Source organism: Castanea sativa, chromosome 9 (genome assembly GCF_040712315.1).
Source record: "Castanea sativa cultivar Marrone di Chiusa Pesio chromosome 9, ASM4071231v1".
In the NCBI taxonomy this organism is placed as follows: Eukaryota; Viridiplantae; Streptophyta; class Magnoliopsida; order Fagales; family Fagaceae; genus Castanea; species Castanea sativa.
The window spans coordinates 9,022,331-9,046,609 of NC_134021.1; the positions used below are offsets into that span (position 1 = coordinate 9,022,331).

At 36.3% G+C, this 24,279-nt stretch overlaps 1 protein-coding gene and 1 non-coding gene across 3 annotated transcripts; one reads left to right on the forward strand and one right to left on the reverse strand.

Moving 5' to 3' along the window:
* Positions 1-15,815: 15,815 nt before the first annotated feature.
* On the reverse strand, positions 15,816-15,899 carry TRNAL-UAA (transfer RNA leucine (anticodon UAA)). Its single transcript has one exon. It is a non-coding gene; the product is annotated as a tRNA-Leu (tRNA).
* Positions 15,900-16,009: 110 nt separating this feature from the next.
* LOC142610335 (splicing factor U2af small subunit B-like) lies at positions 16,010-24,237 on the forward strand. Of its 2 annotated transcripts, none has more exons than XM_075782138.1 (5): positions 16,010-16,515; positions 16,620-16,701; positions 22,299-22,425; positions 22,533-23,009; positions 23,935-24,237. In XM_075782138.1, the coding sequence occupies exons 1-4, from the start codon at positions 16,183-16,185 to the stop codon at positions 22,990-22,992; spliced, it is 1,002 nt and encodes a 333-aa protein (XP_075638253.1). In that variant the 5' UTR covers positions 16,010-16,182; the 3' UTR covers positions 22,993-23,009; positions 23,935-24,237. The 2 variants fall into 2 exon arrangements, with proteins under 2 accessions (XP_075638253.1, XP_075638254.1); XM_075782139.1 differs by lacking the exon at positions 23,935-24,237 and adding an exon at positions 23,142-23,334 and having other exon boundaries at positions 16,018-16,515.
* Positions 24,238-24,279: the final 42 nt, after the last annotated feature.

The window sequence follows — 24,279 nt, forward strand, 5'->3', positions numbered from 1 at the left end:
GATGGATTTAACCCAATCAGAAGCTGACTTTGGTGGGATGGAAGAGAGATTGATGGGGATACTTGTGTGCCGCCATACAATAATGGCAAAAGGGCACTCAAACAAAATATGAACCACAGATTCTTGAGGATGATGACATCAGGGACAAGAAGAATCCAACCCAACAATTCTTCGAGCAAGGAATTCTCTAGTGGGGAGTACATCCCACGCAATTTTCCAAATGTGGTATTTGAGTCTTTCATTGAACTTCATGGACCATAATTTCTTCCATTTAACAGCGGTAAGGGGACCAGAAAATGTGAATCTGGCATTTTGGTCAGCAAGGTAAGCCGACTTGACAAAAAATTTCCCACTTGGACATTTTGCCCAAATAATGGAATCTGCAGCTGTAGAGAAGGGAATGTGGATTTGTTGAATAGAAGAGGCTGTATCATGGTCAAAGAGGTTGTGGAGAAGAGCATGGTTCCACTACCTAGTTTCAGGAAAAATTAGTTCAGAAACCAATTGTTGGTCAGGCAGCAAGGTTATAGGCGTTGGGGTGAACGATGGAATTGAGGGAATCCATGGATCATGCCAAATGTTCACCGAAGAACCTGAACCAATGAGGAAGCAGTAGCCTTTTTTTATCAAAGGGATGCTTTTGTGAATGCCTTTCCAAATGTAGGATGAGTTATTTTGGAGGGTAGAGGTTAGGAATGAACGACCGTGAAGGTATTTGGATTGGAGGAGATTGGCCCAAGGTTTATCTGCACTAGATGCAATAATCCACCCAAGTTTGGATATGAGAGTATTGTTGATATCATGAGCACGACGGAAGCCCAAACCCCCAGCAGATTTTGGTTTGCATAAAGAATCCCAAGCTTTTGGATAGATATGGTGACCTGAGTCAATAAATCCCCAGAAGAAATCCTGAAGTCTAGCATCAATTTTGTTGCAAATGGACTTTGGTAGCTTAAAAGATGACATCTAATAAGATGGTATTGAGGATAGCATAGATTTTATAAGGGTTGTTTTGGCAGCCTGAGAAAAAATCTTTGCTTTCCAACCAGAAATTTTGCTATTGATCTTTTCCAAAATGATGTTGAACTGAGCTTGGTGACCTCTTTGGATATGAGTGGGAAGCCCAAGGTAGAAATTCTTGGAAGTTGGTTGGTTCAAACTAATTAGGTTGCACAGAGAGATTTTGGATGATGGAGGACCATTTTGACTAAAAGTTATTGCCGATTTCCTCTTGTTGATGGAAAGCCCAGACCAAGTTTGAAATTGTGATAAGCAAGTTTGGATTGCCGCAAGGTCGTCATGGTTAGCTCGAGAAAATGCCACAAGATTATCAACAAACGTAAGATGTGAAATTGGGGGGTAATTCCTTGCAATCTTGATGCCTTGGAGAGAACCTTCAGCCTCTTTCTGAATAAATAATCTAGACAAAACATCAATAACGAAAATAAAGAGAAATGAAGAGATGGGATCACCTTGACGAATGCCACGCTTAGAGGTCAAAAAACCTGCTGGAGTGCCATTTATTAATATGGAAAAAGATGCTGTAGAGATACATTGACTAATCATTTGAATCCATTTGTTTGAGAAACCAAAATGCTTGAAAATTGAGAGCAAAAAAGGCCATTCGACCTTGTCGAAAGCTTTTTCCAAGTCAAGGTTTAGAGCTGCCATTCTAGAGGTGCCAGTGCGTTTTTGGTGAAGGGTGTGGAAAATTTCATGCGCAATAATTGAGTTGTCTTGGATGTTTCTACCAGGGATAGAGGTGGCTTGCCGTGGTGTGATTAGTTTAGGGAGGAGGATTTTTAGGCGATTGGCTAAAGTTTTGGATATTATTTTGTAAGAAATATTGCACAGGCTTATTGGGCGGAAGTTATGAACAGTGGATGGATTAGGGGTCTTGGGGATGAGAGTGATGAAAGTGTGGTTCATTTCTTTTAACATGAGACCACTGGCAAAAAAAGATTGAACCATGGCTATGACTTCTTTGCCAACAGTACCCCAATAAGTTTTGTAAAAAATGGCAGACATACCATCAAGACCAGGGGATTTGGAGGACGTAAAACTGAAGGCAACAGATTTTATTTCATCATCAGAAGGGATGGCACATAAGGCTTCGTTCTCTTCAAAGGATATAGAGTGAGGAATGATATCCGAGAGATCGATATGATGGCTGAACTGGGTATGTTGGGAGGTGAAAAGATTTTTGTAGTAATTGATGAAACAATTACTAACTAGATGGCGCCCTGACAGCCAAGTACCATCTTCATCTTTTATAAAATCAATTGCATTCTTCCTTCTTCGGATAATGGTGGATAGATAGAAGAATCTGGTATTGAGGTCAGCAGAGGTCAGCCATTGATTTCTTGATTTTTGACGCAAATGCATATCTTCACGAATCATGCATTCATTGAGCTCACACAAAAGAGAGTTTTCTGAGGAAACGTTGGAAGCAGATGGAGGAAGGTTTTGGATTGTGTTTATTTGATCAATAAGGGTCTTGATTTTAGAGTGGATGTTGCCAAAGACATCTCTGTTCCATTTTCTCAAGGAGGATTTGGATTCTTTTATTTTTTGGGAAAGACAAAAAGCTGGAGTGCTAATGAACTATTTGGACCAAGCGGATTTGACAACGACAAAGCTGGAGGGGTCACGGGTCCACATTGATTCAAAACGGAATGGTTTAGGTGTGTTTCGGGCTTCCCCCATGGTACAGAGAAAGATTGGGGCATGGTCAGAGGCAATAATGGGGTGGTGAAGGAGATTGGCTCGAGGGAAAAGAAGCCTCCATTGGTCATTTGCAATTGCTCTGTCTAAACGCTGTTTAATGGTGTCAACAGAACGTTTGTTAGACCAAGTAAATTTATTACCTTGAAATCCAAGGTCGATGAGACCATTGTTGGTGATGAAACCAGAGAAACCGCCATCGGAGGATGAGGCAAAAGGGCGACCCCCCTGTTTTTCTAACTAGGATAGGATGCAATTGAAATCACCAATCCCCACCCAAGCACCACCAAAAGAGTTTATTGTGGTTTTGAGATTGTTCCAAAAGTTGACTTTGAGAGAGGAGTATGGAGGACCATATACAAGGGAGAGTATCCAAGGAGTGTCTGGGGGATCAGAAAAGATGATGACATTGATGAGGTTATTGTTTGAAGAAAGGGGTCAATATCCACACCATTTTTCCAAGCAAAGCAAAGGCCGCCAGCTTTTCGAATTGGATTGATATAGACAAAATTTACAAAACCAAGTTAGGTAAGAAGAGGAGAAATTTTTTGTTTAGGAATTTTTGTTTCAAAAAGAAAGATGCAATCGAGGTTGACATCTCTCAAAAGGCCCTTAAATTTTTGGATTGCCATAGCCCGGGCGAAACCACGGCAATTCCAAGAAAGAAGCTTCATGAGGCGGTTGGGGGCATGGGTAGGCCCGCCTCCTCAGCCATAGGTAAAATCAAATCAGAATTTGAAAGGGTGGATTGGGGATGGATTTTGTTTCTGGCCAATGTCTTCCATTTGGGTTTAGCTTTAAGGTGTTGGGTGTATGAACCAGGATGGAAGAGGGGGACATGCTCGGGTGAAGGAGGGCAGGATGAAGGTGGGAGTAGTTTCAGCTTCAACTTTTTGTTGTTGGAGTTTTCTGATGATGAAGGGAGTTTTCGTTTGGTAGATGTGGAGGTATCCATAGGGATTTGAATTTGGAGGGAAGAGAGGTCAGGGCAAGAAAAGTTGGGCTGGATGATGGGTGAGGATGATTTTTCAGTAAGGTTGACAAAGGTGATCCATTGGAGGACACGGGATTGGGCTTCAGGAGCTTTGAGCCATGATCCTAATGGATTAGAGTCAAGGATGTTAGGCCCAAGGGAGGGGATTAGAGACTCTAGGACAGATTGTCGGATTTTTGTGGGCTCAAGGTGATGTTGGGTTCGGTTAAGAGTAGGGCCCACAGTGATTGTTGAGTTATGGATATAAGAGTTTGGATGGGTTATGTTTGGTAAAAGGGTGTGGGCGTGAGAGTTTCCAAGACTTTCTGGGTGTAACATGTTATCAGAGAGATTTTGGGTGGTGATGGGATTTGGCAAGATCTTTGTGGTTGGGGAATGGGAATGAGGGGATGGGGATATGGGATTTGGGTGGGAGGTGTCAGAGGGTGATGCTAAAATAACGGGAAGGGTGGCTAGGGGATTTGACTCAAGGGAGGATGGTGGAGTGTTTTGGTTTGTTTCTTGGGGTAGGTGACTGACCTGGGTACTGCTTGTGTCAAAAAAAGGAGGGCTTGAAACAGCAGCCTCATCTTTGAGAAATTCCAGCCAGGTGGGGGCCTTGAGGCCGGAGTTGCCTGCTTTGATCCAAGGGCCAAATCCGCGGGGGCCAAGATGAAAACGGTGCAGAGGGCTTTTGTGGTGGATCGGCGATGAGCACTAGCTTCTAGCATGCCCAAGTTTGCCACATCCAAAACAGAAATCTTGAAGTTTCTCATATTTGAAATCTATCCACATATCTGGGTTTGGGTGGCAGTCTAAAAAGAAACCACAAAGGAGTGGTTCATTGACATCAACTTGGACTTTGAGGCGAAGGAACTTGTTCCAACAGAGGCTGCCCTTGACAGGGAGTTCAGTGTCCATTAGCTTACCCAATTTATTCCCAATAGTGGTTGCATTTTCTTGGTACATCCGATCGGGAGGTAAGTTGTGTACTTGGACCCAAAATGGTGACCAAGTGAAGTCAATGTTGCAAATAGGCGTGAGGGTACTGCATGGTTTGAGGACCAACAGAAATCCTTCAACAAACCAAGGGGCAAGGTCAAGAATGGTTTGTCTGTCATCTTCAATATTGAACCTAAAAAGGAAAAGGTTGTCTCCCACATCATTCACTGAGACACCACTGGTTGTTTTCCAAGCTTTAGATAGGATTGCTCTAATTTTGTTTCTATTGATGGTTTTGCGTGCTATTAAGCGACCGGCAAGACCGAGAGATGACAGTTCTTTGGCTGCTTCGGGTTTCGCTGGGAGAAAAAGGGATGAATTGGAGTAGTGGGGATGTTTTTGGTTGTGGGATATTATTGTAATTTCTGGATTATTTGTATTGGTTTCCATGATTGGGTGGGTATATAGGGAGAAAGATGTTTGAAAATGATATTGAGAAAATGGGTTGTGTTGAAGTTTGTCAGATGTGAAAAGGTTGGATTGTGGGTTGATGTTTTCCAGATGTGGGAAAAAAACTAAAGGGTGGAATTAGTTGGGTAAAGAGATTAGGAATATTTGTGAAATGTTTGAGAGAAAAGGTGAAATGTGTGTGGGAGGTTGGAAATAGACCACATACAGTAGAGAAAGACCATAGACAGGCTATGGAGAGAACCACTACAGCAAGCAGAGTGGTAGTTTCCTGCTTAATCAGATGGCGCGTCCTTAACATCTCCTGAAGCTAAATATCATATTAACTTTGCATTCTCTCATTTCATTTACCCCCTTAATTGTGAGGCAGGCAGACAGATATCGTAATACCAAGTGCCTTCGACGTGGTTTCTGAGGGCTTATATTACATTTTAGTTATTTGGTCCAATTCAGTTCATTTAGTCTAATTTGGTCCACTTTAATCCACTTTGGTCTATTTAGTCCATTTTGGTCTACATCAATGCACTTATTTAAGAATGGAAAATAATAAGTTTTGGTTGAAAGTACCTGTTCTAAATTCGAAATTATTGAAAAATATGGATCTCAAACTTTTTTCTTTTTTTTTTTGATAATATAGATCTCAAACTTGTTCATATACATATTGAACCTTTCTTTAATTTTGACTTTTGAGTAAAAAATATATGGATTTTGTGTGCGCCAAAAAAAAAAAAACAAAAGAAGAAGAAAGAAAGAAGGTAAGATGATAACCCTATTACATAAGGGAGAGATTACATTGCACTTTATAAAAAAAGCAAGGACGGTGACTTGGCCGAAATTACAACTTAATCCACATGTGGTTTGCATGCCCCAAAAAAAAAAAAAAGTATGATGATAACCCTATTACCTAAGGGAGAGATTACATTGCACTTTACAAAAAAAGCAGGGATGGCGACATGGCCAAAATTACAACTTAACCCACTTGTGGTTTAGCTGAAATTTAAGTTGCTTACCTGTGTTTTGAAGTTTGACATTTTACCCACCTGAGATTAGCTTATTTAAATTTCCTTAACCCACCTTAGTTAAAAACAAAGCTAAATATGTAATTTTACTCCATTTTTATGTCTCTTTCCTTAAAAAACATGAATATACAAGATCAAATAAGATCAAAAGGAGTTTAGCGTAATACTTGCATCATGAGATTTCAATTCACAAGTAGACAACTTATATTTTAGTCAAAACTCAGGTGGGTAAAGTGTCAAATTTTAAATTACAGATAGACAACTTAAATTGCAGCCAAACCACATGTGTGTAAGTTATAATTTGCCCATATTTTATTGATTCTGGGCTTCTATGTATATTTGTTGACTATCTTCTAAAAAAGCAATGCATTGTTTTTTTTTAAATTTTATTATAGTCTAATCTAAGTGTATGTCTATGAAGCTCCTTCTTAAAAACTTGAATTGTGGCTATTGCCTCCCCACACACTCAATAAACACTTATATTTGTGAAGTAACCATCACGCCAATGGGACCTGAATTTTTTTTTGAAAGATCACATTTTTACAAGTCATTATTCTTATGTATATAATACTAATATATATATATAATTGAGTTTAAAATTTACACCCTTCTAAGAAAAGAGTTTCAAATTTATAAAGATTTCTTATAACATCTTCTATTTTTATACCATTAGAATATTGTTACATTATATTTTCTTTAAATGGTAGAATCGATGACAAAATCTTTATAGCTCACAAGCTCAATGGCATTCTCGCTCTCTTTCCCGTGGAGAACTAGAGTTCAAAACTTCAAATTCTCCCTTCCAAGTGTGTGTGTGTGTGTGTGTGTGTCTCTCTCTCTCTCTCTCTCTCTATATATATATATATATATATAATATTGTAAAGACACAAGTCGAACCTCCAATCCACAATCAAAAGGGAATGGGCTTGAAAGGCCTTTTACAATAAATTTGTAGAGAGTGGGTTTGAAATCTAAATTTTGAGGGTGGTTCAAACAACAAAGAAAGAACGGGCCTCGGGCCCAATGGCACAAACAAGGAGTTAATTGTAAGAATATGAATGAAAGCTCTTCCTTGGACACAATCCGAGAATAGTTTATAATATTGCTTCTCAAGGTTAATTACAATTATAAATCGTCAGATTATCACATGCTATTCTTTCTTCTTTTCAAGAAAAAACCTCCTTCTTCCGAAGGTCTTTCCTCTTATTTATACTTCCTCTTCCTCCCTTTATCATCTTCCACCTCATGGTTATAATGCTGACTTTAGATACTTGTCCCATCAGATTTCCCCGAAGTCCTCTAGGATCAGGGACCAAGTTCCAAACCTCATGCTCAAGTCCCATTTCTCCATTAATGCAGTCAGTATATCAATTACAGAGTCTTTAATGTGTGGGCGGTGGTAGCAACTTTACCTTAGATATTCCACTGCTCTTTCTATTGTCCTCCACGTGTACCGTGTCTTCCCGTAGCTATATGATTTTCTATAACATAGCTTGGGGATATTAAATCTCTCTTCCTATGACCTCGGCTTTAATATCCGAGGACAAAGCTTTCCTCGGACATAATTGTTCACACGGTATCACATCTTTACCTGGCATTTTTTTTACGAGGTACATTCATGTACTCTTAGATCATTTGATGTCCTCGGATTGGGTTTTTAGTCCAAGAGACTTTGTTGGGCCATTCTTTGTAAATTACTAGGCCCAATGTCCCTACAAATATAATATAATATAATATAATGAAAAAAATGTGTTTGGTGTCCTGTTTCAAACAACATATTTTAAAATGTAAAAAAACATAATTATGAGTTTGGCATGTGTATGTATTTAGAGTAGCAACTTTATGACTTTACAATTATTTTATTAATATTTATTAGAGGAGAGAGGAGGTTCTTGGTTAGCATGAGAGAGGGAGAGAGAATTGTAGTTAATGTTAGGTTTTATTAAGTGGGTACCACACTTTTCTAAATATTTACAAAAATGCCACTGAATAATGTTACTTGAAAGCTAAATGAGTAATGACCCTTAAATTTTTACCAAATGCAAAATATTAGGATTTGGTTTTCAAATCATGCGTTTTGGCCCCAAAAAGCTGAACCAAACGGGCACTTAATGGGTAAAGTCTTAACCCAATCCATTTGAATATTTGGGTTAAATGGGTAAAGACCCATTAGGTAACTTAATTATATGGGTCTAAATGGATAAACTTAATTATATGGTTCTTAACAAGAAAAAAAAACAGGAAGAAAAAGAAATTACAGAGTTTTGAGGGAGAGAGCCCCGCCAGTCACAAATCAAGCCTCTCTTTGGTCAGCAACTTCCTCGGTTGGATGGGCTCTCTTCGATTGGCCAAATGCTTCGATTGCAGCTGATTTTTGAGAGGAAGAGAAGTGAGAGGAGGAAAAGAGAAGCTTGTGGAAGAGTAAAGGAAAAAAAGAAGATGAACTGAAGCAGAGGAGGAGAGGTATGAAAATGAAAAAGAAAAGAAACAAAGAAAAAGAAGGGAAACAGAGCAACGATAACAGGAAGTAGATGTGACAACACACTGTCATTGGGCCAACAGTGCACCATAATTACACTTTTGCATAGGCGGCTCTAAGTATAGTCCAAGGGTTCAAATGACCCTTCAAATTTTTTTTTTTAACACCCTAGATCTTTTTTTTTAAGCCTAGCTTAAATAGATTTGAATATGATCATTTGGGTTCATGATAATATCTTGGTCTTTTTAAATACAAAAAAAAAATCCAATAACAAACTGTTAGGGTACTTTTTTTTTTTACACCTAATTTTATTTAAGTACCACCTATCTATACCACTAATAAGTTATTGGGGTTTCCCAAATAATTTTTGCTCTATTATTATGTTAATCGCAAATATTTCATATCTCATTATCTAAACTGGGTCATGATATAAACTATTACAAAAAACCAAAAAAAAAAAACTCATATTTTATCCAATTTTATTATCATTATTTAGTTAAGCCCAAAACCAGCCCTACGAGCCCAATACACACATCCTATTCTATTCAAAGCCCAATAATATTTATGCTTAGCAATATTTGAAAAACTCATGATTCAAGTCCATGGCAAAAGAATCCATAATCAAAGCCCAAAATTTTAACCCATAGCAATTTTATTAATGGAATTCAAATCCATAATCAAAGCCCATGGTTTAAACCCATGGCAATTTATTTATCCAAAACCCAATTCACATTGGCAATATCCAAGCCCAATTCTCATTGGCAATATCAAAACCCAATTTTCTTTGGCAACATCAAAGCCCAAATTTCATTGACAATATCAAAACCCAGTTCTCACTGACAATATTTAAAACCCAATTTTTATTGGCAACATTAAAACCCAATTCTTATTGGCAATATCAAAACTCAATTATTATTGGCAACATCAAAAGCCAAATTCTCATTGGCAATATTCCCAACTTACGTTGGCACTATTAAAAGCCCAAGCTAACTACGTGACACTATTTTATCAAAAGCCCAAGTTAATTAATACTTGGCAAAATACTATATCATAATTATTTCTCTTATGAACAATACTTTAGATTTTTGAACCTATTACTATAGTATTACAGGCTCATAGAATTTATGAATTATCTATTTTCAAAACCCATGGCAATCATCTTATAAAAGCCCATGAAAAGTTATGATTATTTATCTTAGACCCATGACATTTATTTATTTCATATCATACTGTAAACTCATGTTCACTATCTATCTTACATCACAATATTCATAATATTTACTTTCAAAACTCATGACAGTTATTCACCTTACAAGCATATTATGAAAAAAAAAAATGAGAATATCACATTTTTCCTCTATAGTGGTTGTTACCATATTTTATTTGAAACCCATAGATAATGCCTCTATTTAAAACCTATGGTAAATATTATATTAGAGGTCATTATTTAAAAGCCCCAAAGAAAATATCATTTACAAAAATTATGAGAAATTATACAAGTTGTTATTTAAAGCCCATGAAAATTAATACCCAAAACCTATCATAAATATTTAAAACTCATGGATTCATTTTATTTCTACTAACAACTAAAACTCATGTGGAATAAAAATACATGGCAATATATGGTAACTTTGCCCATTTTGTAAGCCTCACAGTGAGAAAGCAAAATAGTAGGCCAAAGTGGAGAGAACCACCAAGTTAGAGGCCCATCAAAATACTCAGCTATCATGGCCAAGCCCAACATGAAATCTCAGCCCAAACAGTCCATGTGTGCAAACTGACCCAGCTGAAGAACTCCATTCAGTTCTACCTTCCGTTGGAGGTCACCTTAAGAAGCAACAAAGCTCTCAAACCAAATTAGGAGTTGGCCACCTGTCCCACTGCCAACTCTGACGTGAACAATACTAGAGGCTGACACCTAAAGGTTAATGGGTAATAAATACCATTCTTCCCCAAGTTTTGGTCACAGCTCAAGAAAATCACAACCAAAACCTCCAAACTCATGAAATCCTCAACCAAATTGTTTATTTTATTACTAAAAATGTATGTAATTGGTTCATAAACCAAGCCCATGAATCCTAAGGGGAAATTTTGGGAACATGTTGTTTGGAGGGCATAAAGGGGTCTCCAGTGGAACCTTTTAAAGTGGACTTAAACTTTGACACCTAGCTTGGGGTATTGAATCCTACTTCCTAGGGTCCAAATCTTAGTTGCAGTACCAGGATTCCTCCTTAATACCTGCCATAATCCCATTGGATAAACACAATCTCATAATTATTAGCATTTTATGCAAGATTATGCTGATTTTTACCCATGTGTGACATTGCTGAAAGAATCAAAACAACCCTAAAAGCAAATCTCCCATTTTAGGCCAAATCCTAGGATAATTAAGTTTGTTGTCCTGCCCCTAATCAATCCTACATTTTTGGACTTTTGCTAATCAATTCCTTAAACTTCACTATAAAAAGGAACTACCGTAAACTTATGGGGGACAACAAATCTTATCATAAAATTCCTCTCCCATCATGCTATTTTCAGCCCATAAGTCAGTCCCTTAGTTAAAAAACTAGCATTTAGTCCATAAATGCTCATATACACTTACCCATAAACATCACATTCCATCTTTTCAGAAAGTCCCAGCACCTTAAAATACACACCAAAACCCCCTCTGAAATTTTTGATTTTCTCGCCACTTTGCTTGTGGTTTAGCTCTCCCTAAGCTCATAAATCATTCCCCTTAGCCCACATTCACTTAACTTTAGACATTTCCTTTCTTTTTCTACATATTCACAACTCATAAATGCTTCCTAATTAGTCATAAACAACTCTTTACCCATTAAAGACTTAGTTTCAGCATTAACTCTATCATACCATCACAAGCTTACATACCCACTCACTCAAAACAACCTATACTATTCCAATCATGCCACTCACACACACACACACACGCATGCATATATATATATATATATATACACACACACATATATTCCCTAAAAATCTTAGCTCAATATACGCTGCACTGAGTTGGAATCTCTCTCTCCCTTCATTCCATCCAATTTTTTCTCTTTTATTTGTAATTATGAAGCCTTTAATCCTTATTTATTGTTATTATGACGAAAGCCATAATGTTTTGGATACTATGAAAGTTTGCCCTTATGTTGTATTGATAATAATAAGAAAAATATATGATTTTTACCATGTAAACACACTTATTAACCTGTCAAATGTCTACTGCTAGAGGTCTGTCATATTCACTGCTGGACCATTTTTCCTCTCGTGTACTTGTTATAATGGGCTAACTTTTATATTAACTAACTAAGGAAGAAATGCATAATTTTTACTATGCAAATACATTTATTGATTTTCCAAACATCTATCGTTAGATGTTTCTCTTACTTACCGCTAGACTATTATTTAAGCACTTGTTGTGGTGGGCCATCCTTTGTGCGAGCTTATCTTTGCAGAAGGTATTTTTTGGGTTTTATTATAATCTTTGTTGAATGCAACCTAGACTTTGAGCAAAATGGGCATTTCACACTTCACCGATAGCTTTTGGGCCATGTTTCAAGCCTAAAGTCGAGTTTCGGTTTTGTTCATCTAAACCTTTAAAAAAAAACTCATTTAATTAGATCTTAACAAATTTGAAATAAACTAATACATTAAAGTTTTTTGTATTGAAACATAAAAACGATAATTAATATGTTTTTTGTATTGAAAAACAATAGATGATTTATAATATTCAATCTTAGCAATAATAATTAGTATTTTCTTTGTATTAATAAACAATATGCAATGAACTTATATTTTATCTTATATGAGAAACGTTATGTTCATAACACTTTTACAACAAATTTTAAATAGCAGATTGTTATTGGTTGTTACCGATGGGCAAAATATAATTTCAATAGTGAGTTTAAATTAGAACAAATAACTTATCACCTAAGATTTGTTGGAAACGTGCTGTGAAAATGTTGTGCACATAACATTTATCATCTTTTATTCTCTTTCTAGTACGTACTATGGACAACTTTATAATAAGGAAATCACATAGACCATAGGAATTTTTTTTATACCCAAAATACATCTTCTTATGGACCCCCTAAAAATATATCCTAGAGCTGCTACATTGACACTCTTCCATGCCTTGGCTAGTGTACTATACACTGTGCATTCATATCATATTAAAATAATTAAATAAATAACCAAATTTTAGTTCTCACGAGTTAAAGCTTTGTGCAAAAAAACTAAAATATAGCGCCCCTTCCGTCACCAAAAGCCCTCTACAACAAAGTCACCACCGCAAACTCCTTCCCCTTCACCATCCTACCCTCACAAGCAACCCTTTGCCTCCTTCCTTACTCAACCCTAGCCAAGCTACTCAACACCACCATAACCTTCTTTGCTATCCCCGACCCTTGCTCCACCACTAGCGATGAACAACTTCATCGTACCGGCACTCACCGCCCTCTCCTTATTCTACTCTATCGAATAAAGCTTGTACATCGTCCTCAACACATCTTTCTCCCTTCTATTGGACCTATTCAATAATAACAAAACCAACAGCACAATGCCCCACAAGTACTGTAGATAAAGGTAAAAGTTAGCTGATATAGTAAAGTGTGATCCATGAATAGTGCCAAAAAGTGCAGTGGAACCCATGAATAGTAGTAAAAATAAGCTAAATCGTAAAATAAGTTGGCAAAAAAATTTTTTGTCAATTTATTTTTGCTATTATTCATAAGTCTCACTGCACTTTTTTGTACTATTCAGTTTTAGCAAAATTAGCGGATCCCAAACAAACCCTAAATACTCTATTCTTAGCAAAATATCAGTTACTCACTGTTGTATAGAAGAAATTAGTTATTTTAGCAACCAAAACACCAAAAACACACACCACAGCAAAAGAGGTAAGCCTAATATTTTTTACTTGATTGCTACAATGGGTTGCTATCTCTAGCAACCTACTATAACCGGAAGGTATACCCAAAAAAAAACATTTTTTATTCCCCACACATTCACAAATCACTTCACATGCATAAAAGGTTTGTTTTCTTTCTTTTCCTTTCTTTCTAACTCTCACTTCTCCTCTACTCTCTGCTCCTGCCTCAATCCATATGAAATCGAATTGTTGACATCAGCGTTAAGGTGAGATCGGTTTCTTAGGCATCAACATGGAGATTAGATTCGTGGGTTTGGGTTGCTGGTGCTAGTGGGTTTTGGTTACCGGTGCTAGTGGATTCGTGGGTTTGGGTTGCCAATGCTAGGTTTTGGTTGTGTTTTATGGGTTCGAGTTGCTGTGTTTGGTTATGTGTGTTTTTCTCAGTCTGGTGCTAGTGAGATTCTCGATCTGGTGCTAGGTTTTTCTCGGCAGTAATGACTGTAGTGGTGGATTTCTTGGTGGAGTTGCTGGGTTTTTTTTGTTTGGATTTCTTGGTTGTGTTGCTCTATTTTTAATGGGTTTTGTGGTGGGTCGTTGATGACGGTGGTTGTTGTCGTGGTTTTGGCAATGGTTTTCTTTTGGGTTTTTTTTTTTGTTTTGTTTTGTTTTGCACTGGGTTGTGATTGCCACGGTGGCGGTGGCGGTGGCGGTGGCGATGGCGGCAGTGTTGTGGTTGTTATTTATTATGTTAGATATATTATTTTATTGTGTTGTTTATATTATTTTAATGTGTTGAATGTTAATATAAAACCTTTGCTATAGGACGTATTATAAAATAGGTTGCTAAAATAGATAAAGTAATGTTTTGAGTTGATGTGAATGCTCTTATGTGGCGTTTGGTATGGGGGAATCTACATTATTCTTAGCATCCAAATTCATAGGAATGTAGCTATTCCTATGTTTGATTTCATTAGAAATCTCTTAAGATTATTAGGAATGTGAGATGATAATATTTGATTTATTCCCAGGAATCTTAAATGAATTATTGATTTTCCCATTCTATCCTTAGATTTGAATGTTAACTACCAAGTCTTTAAAAAAAAAAAAAATCTTATTCTAAATAAATAATGAAAAACCAAATATAAACTATTAATTATGAAAAATTCATTAAAATTATAGTCTAACATTTTAAAATGACAAGTACAATACAAAAATAATTATTTAAATTCTCAAATGCTTTTATTCTTAATAATAATTTTTAAAAGAGTTTAATCCATAATAATTTGCTTTATATTTTATCTTAATTACTTAAATGATAAGGAAAAATAGTTAGAATTGTCAATTTATAAAAAATACTATTTTCTTTAAACTTGGGAATCTGGATTCCTATCTGTTTTAAAGGGAATTCACATTCCTACTTAGAGGGGTTTAAGGTAGTGAAGTCGATACAGTACTGGTATCGGCCGTACCGGTATGTATACCGGTATTGAAACAATAACATTTCGTACCAGTTTAAATACCGACCGTACTGGCCATGTACCGGCCAATTTTGGGTAATACCGGTTGGTACCGAGCGTACCGGCCGGTACAGAAAAAGTTTTTTTTTTTGTTTTTTAGTTTTGAAATTTTTGAATTTTTGTAAGAGCATAATGATAACTTATTTATATTAACTTATTAGTATGTAATGAACATTTAAGCTTTCTATTTTTTATATTATGTTTTTTTTTCTTTTAATTGATGCTAAAGTCTAAAATTATGAATAATTTGTTATGAATTGAGGTAATATTTTATGATAAACTTTTATATTTATTATAATATTAGTGAAATATTATATGATTATAAACATGGTTCTAGAGATTTTGCGTATGTATATATATATAAAATAGCGGTAAACTCGAAATGTTACACTGATATTGACCGGTACCCGAAATATATCGTACCGTTGGCCAAATTGGTACAACCTCCGGTACGGTATTGACTTCCTTGGTTTAAGGGGGGAATTCAAATTCCTTTGGTATCTGATTCCCTAGTATGATTTGCAACCAAACATGAGTCAAACATGAGAATCTTTAAACATTCTTAAAAATCCTAAAACATTACTTGTACCAAACGTTACTAGGCTTTATTTTTAAGACCTTAAACTTTTATTGTCTTCTAATGGCGCTTTGGGGTCTGCCAATTTGTATGCATAGTACTTCTCTTGTTTGATTGCATTTAGACGAGTTTGTATACTTTCTGTTTACATATCAATATATTTTCTATCTTTTCAATAAAAAAGAAGAATCCCCCTTATAATAAGAGGTGGGCTGTAATAAAAAGCGTCACCTTTGCAGGCTGTGGGGTTCGAACCCACGCGCACTTATGTGCAGCAGATCTTAAGTCTGCCCCCTTAAACCACTCGGGCAAACCTGCTGATAGTGTACAGAGATCGCTTTAATTAACATATTTCCATATTATCTAAATCTTTATTTGTTTTTATTTGTTAAAATATAAAAAATAAATAAAACCCTAGATCAGAGTTTATAAGAGAGATACAAAAAGCAAAGTAAAGCAAAGCAAAGCCAAAGGCCCGAATGGTACAGATTTGAGTTTTGATGCTGATTCAGTAACAGCTCTTATTATCAAAGTCAAGTCAATAATCAAACACACACACACACACTGAAACGGATCTCAAATCCGAACACGAAAACCAAATATGGCGGAGCACTTGGCGTCGATATTCGGAACAGAGAAAGACAGGGTGAACTGCCCTTTCTACTTCAAGATCGGAGCCTGCAGGCATGGCGACCGGTGCTCGAGGCTCCACACCAAGCCCACAATCAGCCCAACGCTCCTTCTCTCCAACATGTACCAGCGCCCTGACATGCTCACCCCAGCCCCGGCTCTTAACCCCCAAACTCAGCCCAATCTCGACCCTCGCCACATCCAAGACCACTTCGAAGACTTCTACCAAGACCTCTTCGACGAGCTCAGCAAGTACGGCCACCTCGAGAGCCTCAACATCTGCGATAACTTGGCTGATCACATGGTTAATAACTCTCTCTCTCTCTCTCTCTCTCTCTCTCTCTCTTCGATTTTCACTTTTTTGATTTTTTGACCTAATATTGTGTTTGTGTGTGAGAGAGAGAGCAGGTTGGGAATGTGTATGTTCAGTTTCGCGAGGAGGAGCACGCCGCGAATGCGCTGAGGAATCTCAATGGAAGGTTCTACTCAGGTTAGTTTTTTTTTTCTTTTTTGCCCTAAGATTTGGTAATTGAATCTCTGTGAATAGTTGTGCTTTTGTGGAAAAAATCATATTAAGTTTCTCACCAGGTTTGCTTTGTTGCAATTGGTTGAATTGTAATGGTAGGACTATACTGCTGTGCAAGCAGTGTTTTGTAGTTATATGCGTCAAGGAACGTGTAAATGTAGCTCTTTATACATGTTTTGAGTTTTGTCTATTTATGCCAATTTTTACATTTTTGTTATCTGAAATTCCTTAATTATGTGTTAAGAACTTTGGCTTTCGACAACCAAAAGATTTGTTTGTTCGATGTGAAAATTATGTTTTGAGGTGATCTCGAGACTATGTATTGATCTTGCCTCGAGGATTTTACCTGATTTCATATTTGAAGGATTAAGGTTTGGTAATGCCTCAATGAAGAGGACTTGAGCTGAGATTCGATGATAATTGACAACTAGGTTGATTGAGTTTGTGATTATGTGCATAATGCAAAATAAGGAAGATGGAGGCTAAACTAAACCCATTCCCAAGCTATCTTGAAGTAAAACTACTTAGAAAAATGCAGTAAAGTACAATTTGGTGCTACCTCAAGCTAAACGTGACTAATTATAGGGAAATTAAACATTGGAAGAGAAGTTACTTGCATTTATGTAACAGAACAATTACAATCCGTGCTTAATGTGTACTAAAATGGGATATTACAAGGATAAACAAGTAGAATGTGGGTATTGGTGGTAGAGATGACGCACTTTCTCTGAAATGTCAACCTTATATATAAGACAATTATTACCAGTTGCTATAATCCATGTATGTTCTCATCAATCTTCAAAGACACTCCTCTCAATAAGTTATTTTTCATTCCTTAATTTTTGGGGTAGTTATCTACTCCGGTTCTCTAACTCCCTTCATTTGAATTCTAAGTTTCATGTAACTATTTAGTCAGCCAATATATGGCTGCCACCTAATACGCACATGTTATAATTGCACCAATTTGGTTCTTTAGGTTACACGACACATCTCGTCCTCTTCCTGCCAAATGTCACCCTGCTATTAGCCAAAACTGGATTTTCTTATAAACAAGATTAAAAATAATAATTACAAGGTTAGAACTTAGAACTCACAATAATTGTGTTGTAATTGCTGTGGGTGTTGTAATACAATTTGGCCTATGTGGAATAGTGTTCCCTCTATTTAGGGAACCGCCAACCACTTTGTTGGACCTCCTCCACTGTCCTTGCCATAACATCTAGAGATCCTCCTAGTGAAGATGTGGTAATCTCATGATACTAATCAAGTATTGTGCAATGGTGGTTTGAGATTATTTTTCATTGAATCTAGATCATTTGAACATTTTAGAAGAGTTGGGGGGTGGGGGGGGATCAGTATTCATCCCTCGAGTCTAAGTGTGAGGGAAAGATTTTCTATGTATTATTGGCAAAGGAGAGTGCAGGATGGCTGTTAGCAAACTTGGTGGATTTGGTGACATAGTATTCAAGGGCTTTTTGGCTTAAAGAAGGGGATAGGATTACCAAGCTTTTCATTGATTGTGCTACTTGCACAAGCAAAATACACCCTTCTTGGTCCTAAACTCAGAGCTCTCATGCCACGCATTCACATACGCACACATGCTCTTGTGATATAAATGAGGCCCATTGTGCAAGGTTGTGCTACACCTTTTGGTTGCTTAAAATTTGGCAACACAATCACCATTGATAAGGCTGCAATTAGGGAGGACATTGAACACTTCTACATTAATCTCTATCGAGGATAAGAGCTTAGAGGCCTAAATTGGAGGAGATGCCATTCAATACCATCAATGAAGAATGAGTAGCTTATTTAGAGCGTCAATTTGAGGATGGAGAGGTTATTTGGACCTTAAATAGCATGGGGATGACAAAGTACTGGGTCCTAATGAGTTTACCATTGCCTTCTTCCAATATTTTTGGATTGCATTAGGAGAATGCATAATGCAATTTTTATGGATTTTTCTCCACTAGGGTATTTGGAAAATGGTTTAGATGCTACTTTGTGGCTTTGATACCTACAAAAATAGCCGTTAAAGTGAATGATTTTAGGCTTATTAGTCTTGTGGGTAGTTATTATAAAATTCTAGCCAAAGTTTTGGCAAATAGAGGAGTATTGGGAGAAATTGTGTTTGACACTCCTAATGCATTAATTTGAGGCAAACAAACACTTGGCTCTATTCATATAGCTAATGAATGTTTGGATAGTTGTTTGAAATCTGAAAGCCAAGGTATAGTTGTCCCCCATTGTTTAATGTGGTGTCTTTGGAGGGAAAGAAATAGTAGGTGTTTTGAAGATAATGAGAGATTCATACCAAACCTCAAGTTATTTTTCTTTAGAACTATATTGGATTGGTTGGTTGCTTTGTGAAACCAGCCATTCTCTTCTTTCCTTGATTTTCTTGATTCTTGTAATTTTTGTACTTGCTTGTTGACCCCTGTACACTCCTTGTGTACTAGGGTGCCCCTTTTTTATATCAACAAAACTTATTACTTATCAAAAATAAATAAAAATCTGAAAGCCTAGGGGTTTTTTGTAGAAAACTTGATGTGGAAAGAGTTTATGGACATGTCAATTTTAAAAAAAAAAATTTGATTTATTGGTTACAACAATGTGGCTTTGGGGAAAATTTGGAGAAAGTGGATAGCATATTTTGTTTTCACAGTAAGGTGTGAATAGCATTCTTGGTGGTTTTGAAGGGGTTACGTCAGGGGATCCACATTCCTTATTGTTTGTAGTGGTTATGGAAGCTTTCAGCAGGATGTCAGCAAGAGCGGTGTTAGGGGGTTATTTGAATGGTTTCTCTGTTAATAATTTGAGAAGTGAATCAGTGGTGATATAGCATCTCCTTTTTGTTGATGACACATCTTTTTGTGAAGCAAACCCTAATCCAACTTCATTATTTAAGATGCATCTTCATTTGTTTTAGGCGGTTTCAGGTTTAAGGGTGAATTTGAGTAAATATGAAATTGTGCCATTTGGAGAGGTTGTTTATGTAAATGAATTGGCAAGTAATCTTGGTTGCCATGTCTCATCTCTTCTGTTGAAGATCTTTGGTTTGGCTTTAGGAGCTCCTCTCAAGGCAAGACACATCTGGGATCCCATTTTGGAGAGAATGCACAAGATACTAGCTAGCTTGAAGAAATTGTGCTTATAAAAAGGGAACAAATCTTTTTAATCATAAGCATGTTATCTTTCTTTTTAGCTTATTTCTTATCTATATTTCCTATGCAAGTATGAGTGCCAAATAGTATGGAAAATTTTCAGAGGGATTTTCTTTGGGGTTGTATGGGTGAGAAATTCAAATTCACTTTAGTTGAGTGGAATATTTGTTGCACTCCGATTTGTGTTGGAGTTTCGAGGATCAATAAGGTTTATATAATATATATATATATATATATCAAGCCTTGCTGGGTAAATGGTTTTTGTGATACAGGATAAAACAAAATGATGATTTGTGGAGGAGGGTGATAGATGTCAAGTATGGAATCACTTGGTGAAGTTGGTGTTTCGACGAGGTTAGGGGCCAAATGGTATGGGTTTGTGGAAGAATATTAGAAGAAGATAAGATAACTTATTGCATTTTATAAGATATGATGTTGTTGATAGTTCTAAAATTTGTTTTTGGCATGAACTATATGGAGTGGTGAATCTACTCTTCAGGAGAGATATCCTATTCTTTCCCAAAATGCAAGAGATTCTTCGGTGGCGGATTATCAAGTGTATAGAAATAGTTGCTTTTATTGGAATTCTCTTTTCATTAGAGCAGTGAATGATTGGAAACTGGATTTTTTTGGGATAGTTACTAGATGACATATGCTACAAATATTTGATATGGGAGGTAGATAAATTGGTATTAATCCTTTTGAAAAATCAAGGCTTCCAAGTGAAGAGCAACTACAAGGTATTAAGAGGAGGAAATTACTTTCATTGGCTGATCATAGTTTGTGCACCACCAAGGTGGCTTTCTTCATGTAGTGTGAAGTTAGGAAAGACTTTGACCATGGGTATTCTAAGGAAGTGCAGGGGGATCATTATTATGCATTGGTGCTTTATGTGTATAAGCCATGGAGAGAGTGTAGCTAATCCTTTTCTCCATTGTGCAGTGACTCAGGAATTGTAATTTTTGGTTTTCTGTTTATTTGTTGTTTCTTGGGCAGTGCCTTAGTCTATGATATAGTCAATGTAGTCAAAGGAGAGGTGCCAATAAGGCTCCTTTAATGAGGTGCTTGCCTTTAGTGCCTATGCAAGTGCCCAAGTGCCTTAAACAGACTGTAAGGCACTTGAGGCAAGAGCCTTAGTGAATTTCAGCAACAAAAAAAGAAGGCAGTTTTGTAATTTGGCAAAAAAGGATTGTTCTATAATTCACTTTAGGTTAGTGGTTGTCTCTCTTTTGCTTTCTTCTCTCTTTCACCTCCCTCTCTTTCTGCATCAATTTATAAATAATATATATATATATATATATTTTCAATATCAACCATATAACCATTTAGCTTTGATCATTATCTTTTTGTTTTTTTTTTAAATATGGAAGATTGTTGTAAAGTCCTTTTTAAATTAATTAATATAGCCTCCTACAAATTTGAAGAATAAAAATAAAATTTTGCCTAATAAGCATTAGATCCATATGATTGAGTTCAGTATATGTATGGTAATTAACTTTTCTTTTTTGATTGAAAGTCAAAGTGTATTTTTGCTTTAATTTTTCTTTTACCTCTAAAAAAAAACCTTATTTTTTCTTTATTTTTGCTTTGGTTTTGCCTTTGTGTACTTTTGTGTAGTAGGGTTGCACCCCTTCGCACTTTTTCTTTAATGGATTAAATTACATATCAAAATATTAAAAATAAGAATTTACAAATGTAGTTAGAATGATGTTGACTTATTTTTTATTTGTTTACAAGATAAGATTGATAAGAATTATTATATGTGTTTTCTAAAATCAAGTTTTATGAGAATGAAAATGGTAGATAATAATATTGGGATTTGGTTTTAATTTTACTTATGTTTTATGAAATTGTGAGATTCATAGAAATACCCAAAATTGTAGCTATTGTTGTCGATTGGCCATTACTCTTGATGGACTATAAAATGGTAGGGTGATGGATTTAACCAAGGGGGCCCTGCCACAAGAATAAGTTTCCTCTCCATTTCTCTTTGAAATGGACAGACTATTTCATGGTTAAAATATAATTGTGTCAAAATCTAATGGCTGCAAATCTTATCCCAAGTCTCCACTTATTGCTGCTTGCATCCCCTGGGCCTTGTATTTTGATAAATCCTATAGGGGTAGTTATTTGTGTGCTTTGGCCCATAAAGGTAAATATTCTTGATTAGTTCTGGCATGTAGATTTTGTTGTGTCATTGCATTTACACCACTTTTACCAATAATTTCACTCACTCGGTTTTTGCTCTTTTGGGCTGTACTAGTAATAGTAATAGAAGTAGAAACAATGTTGTTAACTTCTTCTTGTTGCCATTATTGGTAGTAATATAATAATTTTGGGTGTAATTATTATTATTATGGAAATATTATTTTGACAATTCATGAATATCGAATGTACTAGGGCGTCCTATCATCGTTGACTTCTCGCCAGTCACTGATTTTCGTGAAGCTACATGTAGACAGTACGAGGAAAATGTATGTAATCGTGGTGGCTACTGCAACTTCATGCATCTGAAAAAGATTAGCAAGTGAGTGTTTTGGTGTGATAATTTTCAACTTGTAAGTAGTAGGCTTTGTATCTATATAAACCTATTCATGTTGATCTTCCTGATAAGCTTTTTTAAGTAACTTTTAGGGAGTTGAGGAGGAAATTATTTGGGAGAAACAGAAGAAGGCGTAGTCGCAGTCGAAGCAGAAGCCGCAGTCCTGTCAGGAACCGTGGTTATGAAGAGCATTCACGCGGTGGCCGTGGTTTTGGTAGAGGTGGTGGTGGTGGTCGTGGTTTTGGTAGAAGAGATGATGACAGAGATTTCCGTTCCTTCCATGATAGGGGCAGGAGGCCGAGAAGCCGCAGTCCTGGACGTAGAGGGGAACGAAGCAGAAGCCCTGGAGGAAGGAGGAATAGGAGTCCTGTCAGGGAAAGTAGTGCTGAAAGAAGGGCTAAGATTGAGCAATGGAATAGGGAAAGGGAACAGACAGAATCTGGTGTTCCGAACCATGAGGATAACATTGACAATGACAGCAATGGCTTTGCACAGAATGATCAGTATAATGAGCCTGAGCAGCATCAGCAGCATGATAGATACGATGATTAGCCCATCAGACTTGTCTGGTTTGTCCCATCGCTCTTTTTAAAATTGATTAGGAAAAAAAATGTTTCTTAGACTTAGAGAAGTGCATTTCTTTTTTTCACTTAGACAACCCATTTAGTTAATATAGCTTACTACCCATTTCCACTCTGCAGGTGGAGTACAGGTTCCCTGTCATGTGTTATTGAAAGTAAAATTCTTTTAAAAAATTTCTCCCCCTTCTAAAATGAAAAGCAAAAAGAATTGATTTATAGGTAGCTGAATATGAAATTACAAATTGATTGCTGCTATGCCTGTATTGTAACGCTTTAAATTTCACTTCCAAGTTAATTCAGGTAATTGCGTAGATTTTTTTTTTAGTAACATTTACTTTTCATTGGTCTTCAGTTGATGATCACTTGTATGCATGTTTATGTAATTACAAAGTGATTTCCCCTCAGGTCTCTAAATTTTTTTTTTCCTTTGAAAAACAATTGGCTTCCCATTATTAGTTATTTAAGTCAAGGGAATTCATGTGTCAAAATGGAGCATATATAAATTGACATAGCTTCTGGATTTGGAGCAAAGTGGAAAGCACCTTCAAAATACGATTTTTTTCCTCGATTATAAGCCACTTCATACAGGATGTGTCATAAGGAAATTTCGTTGTTTTATTCTTTTAACATATTAAACTCTTAAAACAAAAAATTTCAGCTGTTCAGCATGAAGTTCATATTTTTCTACTTCATAGTACAAAATTAATTTTGTTCATATCCCAACTGAAAAACAAAAGGGGATTGAGGTATTGTTTTTGTTCCACTCAATTTTCCTGTGAAAGTTATTTATCAAAAAAAAAATTTTCCTGTGAAAGTTGTGATCTCACCTACTGTACAAGTTTTGCAGGTTCAGGTGTTCCTGCTTCCCAGGATAGAGCCTCAATTTTCAGCTTACAATGATATTTGTATACAGGTTTGGCTGTCATTGTCTGTGGAGCATTGTGTGCAGGACCTGATGTGAGTGTTGTGAAAGCATTGCTGAAATCTCCTCGAGCTTCTTACAGGAGAAAACTGCTGAAAAATATTGTCAAGATTTCTATTGTAGAGAACAGATTTAAGCTATAGAGGACCTTAGAAACAGTAGTGATTTGATTTAATTATGCAGTTCCATCTGGTACAATATTTTAGTTTTTTTACTGTAATGTTGAACTCTTCGAGTGTGATTCTGTTGTAGACTATAAGTATTAATTTGGCTATTAAAGTTTTCTTGTTTAAATTTTCTCTAGTCCAGTACTAGAAAGCTATTAGAGGAGAAGAT